The sequence below is a fragment of the Artibeus jamaicensis genome, unplaced genomic scaffold (assembly GCF_021234435.1).
Source record: "Artibeus jamaicensis isolate MK-2021 breed Jamaican fruit bat unplaced genomic scaffold, CSHL_Jam_final contig_64, whole genome shotgun sequence".
NCBI lineage: Eukaryota > Metazoa > Chordata > Mammalia > Chiroptera > Phyllostomidae > Artibeus > Artibeus jamaicensis.
This window is the reverse complement of record NW_026521911.1, coordinates 5,153,742-5,168,642: the sequence shown is the minus strand read 5'-3', so window position 1 is coordinate 5,168,642 and position 14,901 is coordinate 5,153,742. Positions and strand designations below refer to the sequence as shown.

Below are 14,901 nucleotides of genomic sequence, written 5' to 3'. Positions count from 1 at the left end.
GTGTTGGTTTCAAAAAAATAAGAAGGTAGCTTTTTACTACTGTTCCCTTACTTCTATTTGTTTAATTCATGTTTAGGTGATCTGTAGAACTGCCTCACAGACATGCTGGGCAACGAGTTGACAACCCTCCTGCAAAGGAGGCCTCACTGTTTTTGTTCTGCAGTTGATACAAAGATACACACGCGCCAAGCTTGTGTGTGGCAGAGGAGGGGCTCACAGCCTGGCTTACGGAGCTGTTTCCAACAGGCTCTACCATCTCAGGCTGTAAAACATCCTTGAAGGCCTTACATGGTGTATTTTCTGAGGAGTTGAATCCTTGAAAATGACAACTTGGTTAGAATTACTAGGTGTTCCTCTAGTTCTCTTCTTCCTGCTTCTGGAGACAGTGCCCAGGCATCTACTAGCACTTTGTGTATTGGGAAGAGTTGGGCGCCATTCCCTCTACTCGTTTTTTATAAAAATTCTTCTTATTTGAAATTTAAATATTCATCACATTGGAATTCATTTATTCATTCCTTTGAATACTACGTATGAAGGGAAATATTATGCTAGGTACTGGGTATAAAAAGATGAATGAGACACTGTCTTTGTTTAATTTGCTTGTACTCAAGTACAGAAGACCCATGGGAAGGCAGATGCAATGAAGGGTGGTAAGTACCCAGTGGTGTGCTGGAGTCAGTGCAAACCAGTGTGTGGGAGCCTGTTATCAACTGTTCAAAAACTGAGAACCTGGTTTACTGATGGTAGCTTAAAATTGGCTGTGGTCAGACAATTTACACCATGGAAATTAGCAAATACTGCATGTAGGGCTTTTCTTTTTTTTTTTCTTTATTATCCCTTAGGTCAGAGTTGTCAAACTTATTCTCACCATGGGCCACATCAACCTCTCAGTTGCCTTCAAAGGGCCGAAATAATTTTAGGACTGTATAAATGTAACTACTCCTTAACTGTTAAGGAGTTGAAATTACATTCGGCCCTTTGAAGGCAACCGAGAGGCTGATGTGGCCTGCGGTGAGAATGAGTTCGACACTCCTGTTCTAGGCCGTCCAGTTCACTAGCACGCCACTGTGGTGTGGGAGTAGAGGTAATAAACCCATTTTTTTATCTCATTGCAAAATGCACCCACCTGCATATCATATCTTAAGTTGTTTATTAAGGACTGGGTGCTCCTGGTGATTTAGCCTTTCACAAACATGGTAGCCATGAGGCTAAGATTAAGTCTCAATCCCCCATGGGTTCTGTTTTTGTTCCAGAGATTACAAAGAAGCTAACATCACCATCAACTTGTACATCGTCAATGAGCCCTGGCTCTTCTCGCTGGCGTGGTGCTCCAGGATTCACTCAGTGACCACTGACAACGTTCAGCTCCTGAGGCAGATGCATGTCCCTTACTACCTCATGGTGAGCTGCTTGTCCAGATGGCTCTCCCAAGTCTGCTGTGATAGGTGTCTGCATACGCTACCCAACCCCTATATTGCCCAGGGTGCAGTCCCTGGGGAGCTACTTAGGAGCAGAGACATCTGCAATTTTGGAGGTGTGGTGTTCTCCCTTTTCTCACACAAATCCTACTGTGTGAGAAATCCTACTGTGAACTTGGAACTGTTGTATTGCCAAAGAAAATCACATGACCAAGTCCAGGTTCAAGGTGGATGAGGGTGGAAATAGCAAGGTCACATTGCATACTTTTCACTCAGATGTTACAGATTTAAGTAACATTTAATTGCACTGCACAATTATGCAATGGATGCACCTGTTTGAAGCCATTTAGGAGCAAGAACAACTTATTCTTGGCGTTGCTTGGTGATGCTCACCCGGTACGCATCTCGAAGCAGGCCAAAGCCCCAGTTAGTGAGTTTCTCAGGGGTCAGTAACAGCCTCAGTTTAGTGGACTTTGGTTTAGAGCTTCTATGGTACCAGCCTAGCAGGGCTGTTGTGAGGATTCGGTGTGAAAATATGCTAAACACGCTTAGAACGATTTTTTAGGTCCTGTAAATGCTCATTAATTGCTCATTGTTATTATTATCATGATCACTAGTATTTTTATTGATATTATTATTCAGTCCAAGGAAATCCTTGGGATGGGGGAGAATGGCCTAAGAAAGAGTAAAAAGTGCCACCCAGTAGCATCAAGTAAAACTGGCAGGGGGAACAGGAGAGGGAGAAAGGGAGGGTCCAAGCTGGGAATTAGGAAAGTCACACCAGAGGCCCCAGGAGATGGAGCTCTGGGACAGGGGCGATTCAGGCCCCTGGAGGAGCGTGCAGGAGGGGGCATGTTCAGGGAGAATTATAATTGCAGCCTACTTACTTGAAGCATCTCGATGTAGAACAGTGATTTCTAAATGCTAGCTCACAGACTGGTTGCTTCAGTCTCACCTGAGGAGCTTGTGAAAAATGCAGGAGTTCTCATTCCTGAGGTCTGCAGCAGACCCGGGACCTGTATTACTACAGGTGTTACTGTAGATCTGGGCGCACAGCCAGGTTTGGGAAGCTGTGCCATGAAAACACAGGGCACGGGAGCCCACGGAACTTGGGCCGTAGTCCTGGGTTCAGAGCAGGCTTGCTATGTGACTTCTCTGGGACTCCCCCAGGCCCCTGTGTGGAGGGTGTGCATCGCATCCCTTGTAGAGCCCCCACACGTGGAGGGTCACTGTTAGGTAGCAACAGGTGTTCTCTGTGTTGGAGGCCACCGCACCAGACAGGCTCCTGGGCGGGTCTGCTGCCCCTCCACTCTGCCCCCAGGCCTGCAGCAGACAGGGGGCTTGGCCCATATGATCAAAAATCCCTTCCGTCTGTAAAGTTCTTTGACTTGAAAGTGATTTGTTTTCTGTTTTGCAGACACCAGGTTACTATGTGTTCATGTGGCTTCTCCTGGATATTGTTTCTTTTATTTTTATTGTTGCCATATTTTATTTCCATTGGTAAGTATATGTTTATAACTTTAATGAATTTTTCCCAAAATAAAGTGTAAATGGTTCTCATGGAAAGTTAAGGAAACAGTTAAACACTCTTCCTATATTATATCCCCTATGGCAAGTTCTCAGGAAGGCAGGTTAATAATCCCAGCCCTTCATTTCCTCTCGAACTGCCTGCAACTCCTCACACCCCTTCCACCTCCTCAGCACGAGACAGTGTTTTAGGGGTAAGGGCTGTCACTCACTCTCAGTAACAGCCTGTTGCCACAGACTCAGTGCGATTCCCCTGAGGGGACAGAGGGTGGAGACTGTCTGGAACTCAGCAGGATGCGGTGCAAAGAGCAGGTCCACAGACGTGGAGGCCTGGCTCTTAGCCCTGGACTTGCCCCGTAGTTGTCAGTGACCCGGGGAAATCACTGCCCCTTCCCAGACAACAGTGTGTATCTGTCCAAGAAGATGGCATTTGAGGATCTTTGCTGGGAAAATGCTACAGGGTTGCCAGGTTCGGTGGGAGAGGAGACATCCTGGTAGAGGAGCTTAGCTAGAGTGTGTGGGCCTTCGTCACGCCCATCATGTCTTTATTTGTGAGTTTTCCTTTGCAGGGGGAAGTGCAAGTTCTTAAGTGAGAACTTGACTGGGTGATGTTTCTTTTCTGGCTACTGCCTTAGATTATTGTTATTTCTGGAAGAGATCTGTGAGATTCAAGGATGGTCTGCTTCCTTCCAGGTGGAGAGAGAGCCAAAAAGAAAAAGTCTTTGAAACCACCAGCAGTCACACAGGTAAAGCCAGAGGCCACCCCTGGGCTACCCAGTGCCTGCAGATGGCAGGGCCTCCTTGTCATGTGGCTGACAAGGGCTGAGGGAGTCTGGGAAGTTGAGGGTGGGGGTGTGGCTGGGCGCAGATGCTGGAGGACCCTTGACATCAGGCTTCATTCTGGACTTGAGTCTTTAATCAGTGGACCCCTTGGAAGTGTTTGAACGTGGTGTTTATTTGTTAACTTGTTCATATATTCTTTCATCACACTTTGTAGCAGGCACTCTGAGAAGGGCTGAAGCTAACTAGGAAGTGTCTGTGAGGGTGGCCCAAGAGAGCAGAGGGTTGGCCCACAGAGAACATTGAGGACGCAGACGAGAGGATAGCAGTTGACACCATGGGCCCAGCACCTAGGTCCAGGTCAGAGAGGCTTCTGTGGCTGTCAGGGCTAAGTGTGCTTCATGGGCAGGACACGTCACTGTGGGTGACGTGTGTTGGAGTGGGGGGCGAACACTGTGGAGGTCCTGAATTGCTGGACTGAGGTCTGGGCTCTGCGTGTAAGCAATGGGGAGATGGCAAATGAGATTCAAATCAGGGAGCGATGTGCTGGATTTCTGTGTAAAGGGGTAGAATCACAGTAATTCATTATTCAGCAGGAGAACTCCGGGGCTGAGGAAGTGACATAGGCCAGTAAGGGGAAGGACAGCTGGCTTTAATTTTCAAAAGGAGACAACCAGGCAGTGTGTTGTGGGTGCGGGGAGCCAGTGCAATGGCAGTGGGAAAGCCAGTCAGGAAGCAGGGGACTGCAGCACATGGTGCAGTTTCCTTACACAGCTCCCGGAGCCTTAGTAAACTCCCAAGGGCATGAATTCATTCAATTTCTGTGGACAGGGGTGACTGTCCTGAGATGCTATGCACCAGGGGCGGGTACCTGAGTGATCCAATGCTTAGAGTCAGGAATGGATCGCAGAGATGGTGGAAAAAGAAGTTCAGAAATTGGAGTGAGTTAAATGGAAGGCAGTGGTGTTTCCTGCTGTGGAACTGAAGGTTTGAACCGCGGTTGCCCGACTCTGCAGAGGGGCAGAGAGTTCTCAGGTGACTCTGAGTTACACGGATCTTGAGATCGCTGACCTGCTGGTAAGAGGTCTGAAGGTGTATTCCAGCGTCCTCATTGTTTTCGGTAGTTGTATGACTAAACTAGGGCTGTCATAACAAAATGTCCCAGACTGGACTGGGTGAAACAATGGGAATTTATTTATTTATTTTTAATATATTTTATTGATTATGCTATTACAGTTGTCCCATTTTCCCCCTTTATTACCCTCCACCCTGCACACCCTCTCCCACCCACATTCCCCCCTATAGTTCATGTCCGTGTTCATAAGTTCTTTATTTTCTACATTTCCCCTACTATTCTTGCCCTCCCCCTGTCTATTTTCTACCTACCGTCTATGCTAATTATTCTCTGTACCTTCTCCCTCTTTCTCCTCCTCCCACTCCCCTGTTGCTAACCCTCCATGTGATCTCCATTTCTATGGTTGTGCTCCTGATCTAGCTGTCCTCTTAGTTTGCTTTTGTTTTAGGTGTGATTGTTAATAACTGTGAGTTTGCTGTCCTTTCACTGTTCATCTTTTTTATCTTCTTTTTCTTAGATAAGTCCTTTAACATTTCATGTAATAAGGGCTGGGTGATGATGAACTCCTTGACCTGAACTTGACCTTATCTGGGAAGCACTTTATCTGCCCTTCCATTCTAAATGAAAGCTTTGCTGGAGAGAGCAATCTTGGATGTAGGTCTTTGGATTTCATGAGTAGGAATACTTCTTTCGAGCCCCTTCTTGCCTGTAAGGTCTGTTTTGAGAAATCTGCTGACAGTCTGATGGGAAGTCCTTTGTAGGTGACTGTCCCCTTAGCTCTTGCTGCTTCTAGGATTCTCTCCTTCATTTTCAGCTTGGCTAATGTAATGATGATGTGCCTTGGTGTGTTCCTTCTTGGGTCCAACTTCTTTGGGACTCTCTGAGCTTCCTGGATTTCTTGGAAGTCTATTTGCTTTGCCAGATTGGGGAAGTTCTCCTTTATTATTTGTTCATATAAGTTTTCCACTTGTTGCTGTTCCTCTTCCCCTTCTAGTACCCCTATAATTCTGATGTTGGAACATTTAAAGATGTCCTGGAGGTTCCCAAGCCTCTTTTCATTTTTTCAAATTCTTGTTTCTTCATTCTTTTCTGTTTGGTTGTTTCTTTCTTCCTTCTGGTCCACTCCATTGATTTGGGTACCAGTTTTCTTTTCATCACTATTGTTTTCCTATGCATTTTCCTTCATTTCAATTAGCATAGCCTTCATTTTTTCATCTAATTTGTGACTAAATTCAACCAGTTCTGTGAGCATCTGGATTATCAGTGCTTTGAACTGTGCATCTGATAGGTTGGCTGTCTCTTTGTCGCTTAATTAGCTTTGCTATGGAGCTTTGAAATGTTCTTCTGTTTGGGCCCCCCCCCTTTTTTTTTTTTTTTGGTCTGGTCATGCCTGTTATGTATGAGGGGCAGAGCCTTAGTATTCACCAGGGCCGGGCATCCCATGTCTCTAGGTTGTGATGCTGTATTAGGGGGTGGGGTCTGAGAGGGAACAGTGGCGCTTGCTCTTCTCTCTCTGGGATTTCAGTCCCTTCCACCACTTCCCCCAAGCAAACTGGGCCCTTCTGGTGATAATTCCTGGTAGGTGGGCTTGTGTATGTTCTAGGAACCTGTGGATCTCTCCAGTGAATTCTCCTGTGAAGCTGGGAGTCTATTCCTGCACCTCAACCCCCACAGGTGTTTTCAATTGGTGTTTTGAGGCTTTATTTCCTGGAGCTGGGACCCCTGGAAATTGTGTGGTCTGTCTCGCTCCTCAGTTTTGCCTGGTTTATCTGCATGTGAATGTGGGACAGCCTGGTCAGCCAGCCACCTTGCACACCATGCCCTGCTTCACAATCGCTGCCTCACTGGGTCTGCCTGCTACCAGCCTGTGCCTGTGTGCCCAGGGTCCCCCCACTGCTGTCTTGCGTGCCTGGGGTTTGTCAGCTGCTGCCTGCGTGCCCAGTGCCACCGCTTTTTTTACCACGACCTTCTCTGAGCGGCTGTGCCTCCACCCTGCCTACTGGTATGGATGAATGTGTCTATTTTAACTCCTTGGTTGTCGGACTTCCATACAGTTCAATTTTCTGTCATCTCTGGTTGTTATTTTGTTTCTAACTTGTTGTTTCCTTATTTTGGTTGTGTGAGGAGGCACAGTGTGCTTACCTACACCTCTATCTTGGCCAGAAGTCCCAACAGGAATTTATTTATCTCACGTTTACTGAGGCTAGAAAGTCAAGATCAGTATGTCAGCAGGTTTGCTTTCTTTTTTTAATATATATTTTATTAATTATGCCATTACAGTTCTATTCCCCCCTTCATTCCCCTCCACCCTGCACACCCCCTCCCCCACCATTCCCCCCCTTTAGTTTATGACCACGTGTCTCAAGTTCTTTAGATTCTATATCTCCCCTACTATTCTTGCCCTCCCCCTATCTATTTTCTACCTACCGTCTATGCTACTTATTTTCTGTACCTTCTCCCCACTTCTCCTTCTCCCACTCCCCTGTTGCTAACCCTCCATGTGATCTTCATTTCTATGGTTCTGCTCCTGATCTAGCTATCCTCTTAGTTTGCTTTTGTTTTAGGTGCGGTTCTTAATAACTGTGAGTTTGCTGTCCTTTCACTGTTCATCTTTTTTATCTTTTTTTTCTTAGATAAGTCCTTTAACATTTCATATAATAAGGGCTTGGTGATGATGAACTCCTTGACTTGAACTTGACCTTATCTGGGAAGCACTTTATCTGCCCTTCCATTCTAAATGAAAGCTTTGCTGGAGAGAGCAATCTTGGATGTAGGTCTTTGGATTTCATGAGTAGGAATACTTCTTTCGAGCCCCTTCTTGCCTGTAAGGTCTGTTTTGAGAAATCTGCTGACAGTCTGATGGGAAGTCCTTTGTAGGTGACTGTCCCCTTAGCTCTTGCTGCTTCTAGGATTCTCTCCTTCATTTTAATTTTGCTAATGTAATGATGATGTGCCTTGATGTGTTTCTTCTTGGGTCCAACTTCTTTGGGACTCTCTGAGCTACCTGGATTTCCTGGAAGTCTATTTGCTTTGCCAGATTGGGGAAGTTCTCCTTTATTATTTGTTCAAATAAGTTTTCCACTCATGACTGTTCCTCTTCCCCTTCTGGTACCCCCATAATTCGAATGTTGGAATGTTTAAAGATGTCCCGAAGGTTCCTATGCCTCTCCTCGTTTTTTTGAATTCTTGTTTCTTCATCCTTTTCTGTTTGGTCATTTTTTCCCTCCTTCTGGTCCACTCCTTTGATTTGAGTCCCAGTTTCCTTTCCATCAGTATCGGTTTCCTGTGCATTTCCCTTCATTTCAATTAGTTTAGCCTTCATATGTTCCTCTAATTTGTAACTAAAATCAACCAGTTCTGTGAGCATCACCAGTGTTCAAAATCACCAGTGTTTTGAACTATGCATCTGAAAATTTGGCTATTTCTTCATCACTTAGATTTATCGGCTCTGGGGCTCTGAGTTGTTCTTGAGCTGTGTTTTGATCTGTTCGTGCCTGTTATGTGTGGGGAGCAGAGCCTTAGTTGTTCACCAGGGCAGGGCCACCCAGGTTACTGGTTTGTGACACTGTATGTGGGGGCGGGGTCAGAGAGGGACAATGGCAGTCCCCTCTGCTGCTTCATGCTGCTGGGGACTGTGCGGTCCCTCTCACTGCTCGCTCCTTCACCAGTTTATCTGTGGGTGAATGTGTGACCCAGATCAGCCCTCAGTGGGTCTGCCTGCTTCTCCACACCTGGGATCCACCCACGGCTGCTGGCGCCTGGGTCGAGAGCCCGGGTCGTTCCGGTGGATCTTTTCTGCCTGACCCCGCTCTGCTGCTGGCTCTGCCCCTCTTACCGGTTTGGCTGAAGGGTTCGTTGTTGTCAGACTTCTGTGTAGTTCAATTTTCTGTTGTTTGGCTGTGTTTTTGTTGCTAAAAGTTTGTTGTTTTTAAACTTGGTTGTGCAAGAAGGCGCAATGCTTCCACCTATGCCTCCATCTTGGCAGAAGTCATAGCAGGTTTGCTTTCTTCTGAGCCCTCTGTCCTTGGCTGGCAGGCAGCCCCCTCCATGCTGGGCCCTCCCACAGCCTCCCCTCAGTGTTCACACGCATCTTCAGTGTCTATCTATCTGTCTTCAGATTTTCCCTCCTCCAGTCAGAGTGGCTCAGGGCCCACCCTAACGGCCTCACTTTAATCAACTCTTGAAAGGCTCTACCACTGAGTACAGTTTAGATTAAGGTACTGAGGTTAAGGCTTTGACATGTGAATTGGGGGGGCACACAACTCAGCCTATAACAGTAATCCAGCCAAGAAATGAAAAGAGCACGGAAGTGGTGAGGAACTCATGGATAGGAGAGAAGTTTTGAAGGAAAATAGAAAGATACAAACACATTAAATGAAGGAAGTGGCTACAGTGCATTAGAAAAAGTATTCATCAGGATATATTTTTTATCACTTTGAAGAATCAGTCTTTTGTCTTCTTAGTTTCTTATAAAAAGTCTTCCAAGATGAAACAGTCTCCCACTTTTATCTTTGTTCCTCTGCTAGTAAATGTCCTCTTTCTCTGAATAATTTCATGATGTTTTCTTTTGTTACTGGGTTCCAGTGATTTGGTTGTGGCTCACTGTAGTGGTGCACATGAGTGTGTGTGTGTGTGTGTGTGTGTGTGTGTGTCACACTTGTGGTGTGCTGGACTGCGTGGACCAGTCAGGGCATCATTTTCATCCAATGTGATACATTTTTAGTCTGTAGTTTCCAGATATTTTTCTGCCCCTATCCTTCTTCTGGTATTCCAACTGCCTATATGCGAGAGTTTGATATTATTCCACAGGTTACTGGGGCTGTTCATTTTTATTTTTAGACTATTTCTGTGCTTAGATTTTATTGTTGTATATATTCCTTTTTTATTGCTGTGTAACAAATTACCACAAACCTAGAAGCTTAAAACTACACAAATTTATCACTCACAGATTCTGTGGGCCAGGAATTTAGGCGTGGACTGGCTGGGTCCTCTCCTTAGAGTCTCACCAGAGGCTAAAATAGAGGTCCTCTGTCTGCTTTGGGTCCCACCAGGCTAAATTCAAGGAGTTGCTAGGCTGAGATTTCATCTGAGACTTAAAAGTCCGCTTCCATTCTCACTGGTGTTTGGCAGGATTTCATTCCTTACAATTGTAGGTCTGAAGTCGTCCCTGTTTCCTTGATCACTGATGACAGGGTTTCGCTCTGAGCTCTCAGAGTTTACCTTCGGGTCTTAGCCATATGGCCCTTTCACAACATGGCAACCTACTTTTTCAAAACTAGCAGAATACTATATCTTATAGCAGGTAGATTCAGGAAAAGGAGAACAAAGGAAGAAAAATAACAGAAAAAAATAGACAAGTTGAGTCATGCTAGTCATAAATCTAACTATTTTATTAATTACATTACATATAAATGGACTAAGTACTCAAATCAAATGTAGAGAGTGTCAGGTAGATACTTTTTAAAAAGTACCAACCATATACAAAAGAAATGTGGTATACAAAAGAAATACTTAAAATACAGAGACACAGAGATTCAAAGAAAAAGAATGGGGAAAATTGCAAACAATCAGCATGAGAAATAATATCTGAAAACATGGGAGATCACTGGGAACAAAACCAGATTCCATAGTGAGGAAGAGACCAGTATATCAGGGAGGTGTCATAAATAAAGCTATGTATGCACTCAAAATCAGGGCTTCAAAACACGGAAACAAAAAGTGAAAGGTTTTGTTTCTCCTGTAGTTGGATATTTTAAAAGTTTTCTCTCAGTACCTGAAAGAACAAATAAGCACACTCAAGAAAATCAGAAAGGAAATGAAATGTGGGCAACACTTTCAGCCATGCTGATATAACACAAACCCCCACAGCTGGAAGGATATACAGTATTTTCAAATGTACACATGGCATATTTGCCAAATTACATGACAAGCCATAAAATGAGTCTTGATAAGAAAATTTCGAAAGACTGGAATCTTACAAAGTAAGTTCTGTGACCACAACAAAATTAAGTTCAAAACAGATATTAGTGAAATATCTAGATATGCTTCTAAATCCTGGAAATTAGTGTGTTTTTAAACATCCCATTGATCATGAATAAATCACAAGGGAAATTAGATATTAAATATTTTAAACTATAGGATAATGCATATACAACAGTGAAATTTGTGGGGTACCAGTGAAAGCAGGACTTACAGGGAAATTTATAACTTTAAATGTTAGAAGGAAGAAACGTTTGTGTTGATTAAGTTTCTCTACCTTAAGAATCTACAAAAAGTAGAGTACATTTTTCCCCAAGGAAAAGAAAGGAAGGACTAAAAATAGCAGGAGTCAATAAAATAGAAAAAATACAAAGTAAGTGAAAAAAGTGAAGAGTTGCTTCTTTGAAAAGTTCAATAAAATTGATAAACTCTTAGCAAGATGAGGGAGGTTGCCAGGTTGCTAATATAATGAATGATGAATAAAAGATGGAATATCCTTCCAGCTCCTAGACATCAAAAGGAAAACTATGAACACTTATGTCATAAAATTTGACAACTTCAATGAAGTAGACCATTCCTTAAAATATCTAACTTACCATAACTGAGAGAAGAAATATAAATTTATAATAACCAACTACCTATCAGAATCAAATTCATATATCAAAAACCTCACTAGAAAAAAGAAGGTTGGCCCAAAGAGTTTCACTGGTTATTCGGATGTTTAAAAAATACTAGCTGTGCACTAACTGAGAAAACAGCAAGAGGAAGGAACATGTCCCATCCGATTCTCTGAGGCCAGCAACGCCCTCAGATCAAATCTCACAAAGACATTACAAGAACTAAATTTATAGATTGATGTCACTGACAAACTTAGACATAAAAATCCTTAACAAAATGTTAGCAAAGTGACCCCATCAGTGTAAAAAGACTAACCCATCATGAGCAAGTAAGGTTTATACCACTAATTCAAGATGGATAAATTATTTGAAAATTAATCAATATAGCTGTGGCTGGTGTGGCTCAGTGGATTGAGCACGGGCCTGTGAACCAGAGGGTTGCTGGTTCAATTCCAGGTCAGGGCAGATGCCTTTGTTACAGGCAAGGTTCGTAGTTGGGGGTGTGCAAAAGGCAACCACACATTGATGTTTTCCTCCCTCTCTTTCTCCCTCCCTTCTCTGTCTAAAAATAAATAAACAAAATATATTTTTTTATTTATCTTTAGAGGGGAAGGAAGGAGAGAGGGAGAGAAATATCAATGTATGGTTGCCTCTTGTGTGTCCCCTGCTGGGAACTGGCCTGCAACCAAGGCATGTGCCCTGACTGGGAATCGAACCAGTGACCTTTTGCTTCATGGGCCCGCGCTCAATCCACTGAGCTACACCAGCCAGGGCTATTTTTTTAAAAGAAGAAAATTAGTCAATATAATCCCATATTAAATAGAAAAAGCATAAAGCGTATTTAACAAAAGTCAACACCCATTTATGATAAAAGTTCTGAGCAAACTAGGAATAGGGATTGAACTTTAATCTGATAAGAGATATTTATAAAAAAAATCTAATGCCACTATCATTTTTAACGGCAACTCAATGAGTATTCTCCCTGCAAGGTCAGAAGTGAGGCCAGGCCGTCGGCTCCTCAGCGCCAGGCTGGAGAGCACAGCCGGTCTAACAAGACAAATGACAGGCATAATGGGACAAATGAAACTCCTGACTTGCAGTCGTGATTATGTACATTAAATATTCTAACGAATCAAACCACCTGCTGGAAGTAGGAAGTGGGTTAAGCAATGTCTCGGGATACAGGGTCCACACACAGAAAAATCAGCTGTACACCTGTCTATATATTAGCCCTGTGATTAGAGTGATTAGAAACCTTAAACACTTTTCAGTAATATTTACAACAGCATAAAAACTACAGACTACAAATGTTTACTGGGAGAAAGAAGACCCAAATAAATGGAGCAATACACCACATTCATGAATTAGAAACCTAGTATCATAGGTGATTGTCGTAAAATTCAGTTCACCTAAAATTCAACTCAAGAGCCATAAAATCTCTCCCTCCTCCTGTGAGGCAGACGGAAGATGAGGATCACGTGTGGGCCTATTTCCTCAAGACTAAAATTACATTCAGGGTAAAATAAACGAGTTCTGGACTTACTGCTTTGGATTCTCACTTTCTTCTAGATTTTGGCCCCATAGTTCCTCCCCATGTTATAAATTATCATTTCAAAAGACTTATATATTTTTTTTTTTTAGAGAGAGGGGAAGGGAGGGAGAAAGAGAGGGAGAGACACATCAATGTGTGGTTGCCTCTGTGCGCCCCCTACTGGGGACCTGGCCTGCAACCCAGGGATGTGCCCTGACTGGGAATGGAACTGGTGACCCTTTGGTCAGCAGGCCAGCACTCAATCCACTGAGCCACACCAGCCAGGTCCCCATATTATAAATTCTTACATAATTTTAAGATGTCTTCTTGGTTTTGTATATAGTTTTTAGTCTTCGCTAAGAGTCAAGCTCCTAGCTCCGTTGCTAGACTGCGTCTTCACCATCTGTTTGCCCTGTCAGTCAGTTAGATAAAAATTACTGTGCCAGCACTGTGTATGTAGTGGCAAAGACAAAGTCTCTGCCGTGAAAAGCTCCTATTCTAATAGAGAAGTGTTTACTTTTTTAAAGCAACGGTTTGTAAAATGCATGAACTTTAAGAAAATGTCGGTCTCTGTCTTCTGAGGGCTTCCGTGAGGAGCCAGAACCTCACACAACAGACTCAGCACTGTGCTGACCTGGTGGACCAGGACAAAGCTGCACAGAGTCTGCACCTGAGACGGTGGGGAGGGGACCAGGACCACACACATGACCAGCAAAGACCGGAGTGGTGCCATTTGAAGAATCTGTTGAATCTGTGTATGTATTTGGTTTTTGTTGTCTTTTCTTTCCCATAGATGGTGAGAGTATAAGCCTCAAAGAGAGGAAAAGTGAGAAAGGAGAAACTTTGAATGTGCCCCTAGACCCTGCCTCCCAAGTGAGGGCAGGCCCTCGGACTCCAGCAGCCCCCTCCGCAGGTCTGACTGGCCCCAGGAAGAAAGACAGCGAACCAAGTCTGGTCCAGGAGACCACCAAACCACTGATGCCTACAGACAACTTTACACAACGGATGCCCACCCAAGCACCCGCCTATGAGGTCAACACTGAGGCCACCGTCCAACCTGCAGTGCCTGACAGCAAATGAACCACGATTTCCCTCCGTGGAGGTCCCTCATCCTGAAACAGAACCCGAAAGACCCACCCCCACTATGGAATCCTCCCAGTAAGCCTGTTTTATGATGTTTTCCACCATATCTGGCACGCCCTGCCCTGCCCTTCTCCTGTGGGCTGTCTTCAAAGGATTAGCCACATCTTCTTCCTCCTCTCTGTGCCTTGTCACGGGCCTGGGCAGGAAAGGAGTGCAGGAGAGCATTTGAGGCTCAGGAACATGTTCTGGTCGAGCTTCTTTATAAAGGATGCAGTTTCAGCGCACAGGCAAGGAAAAAACAGCCGTCATTGCAGCTGGAGCTTGTTGTTCTCTGGGTGATACAGGGTCTGGCTCATCCTAACCCTTCATAGTACCCGCTGCTAACAGGGCGGCCGTGGTCAACATCAGCATGCGAATAAAGGCAGCCTTTCAGGAAATGCAGAGGTGGATGCTGTGTTCTTCGGACCCTTCTGTGATGACAGGCTGACAAAGACTATGAGATGAGTGTACAGGTGATGCTGTCCTGAGCCAGAAAATCAGAGGTGGCGAGGGCATGAGTTGGGGGCAAGGACTGTACCCCACGTGCACTTTCTGTGGTCTGGTGTGAATTGGGCCACTTCCTAATAGCTTGCTGTTGGCTGACTCACCATGGAATGATGGGCATAATCCCAAGCCCACCCAATGACCTTTGGCCTTGAAGGGAAACTAAAGCCCAAACAAGCCTCTGGAGCCCCTTCTGCTGGTAGAGCAATGGTAGAAGCGGTGAACTGAGTTCCACTCGGTGACCATCTCCTATTCACACTTAGTCTCTGGGCCTCAGTGTTGTATATGATGGGCAGGGAGGGCAGACCACTGCAGTGCCTTCCCCCTGGCTCAGATTATCCTGGGCTG

General features: G+C 44.6%; 1 protein-coding gene across 2 annotated transcripts in view; it reads left to right on the top strand.

Moving 5' to 3' along the window:
• Nucleotides 1-14,517, top strand: part of GDPD4 (glycerophosphodiester phosphodiesterase domain containing 4) — a 102,750-nt gene extending 88,233 nt beyond the window's left edge. Inside the window, exons 15-18 of one of the 2 annotated variants that reach the window (XM_053670782.1) lie at nt 1,254-1,401; nt 2,836-2,918; nt 3,639-3,691; nt 13,721-14,517. In XM_053670782.1, coding sequence (XP_053526757.1) covers nt 1,254-1,401; nt 2,836-2,918; nt 3,639-3,691; nt 13,721-14,007 — 571 coding nt within the window. In that variant the 3' untranslated portion in view covers nt 14,008-14,517. The remainder of the gene's footprint in view (nt 1-1,253; nt 1,402-2,835; nt 2,919-3,638; nt 3,692-13,720) is intronic. The other variant, XM_053670784.1, reaches the window with a different exon arrangement.
• Nucleotides 14,518-14,901: the final 384 nt, after the last annotated feature.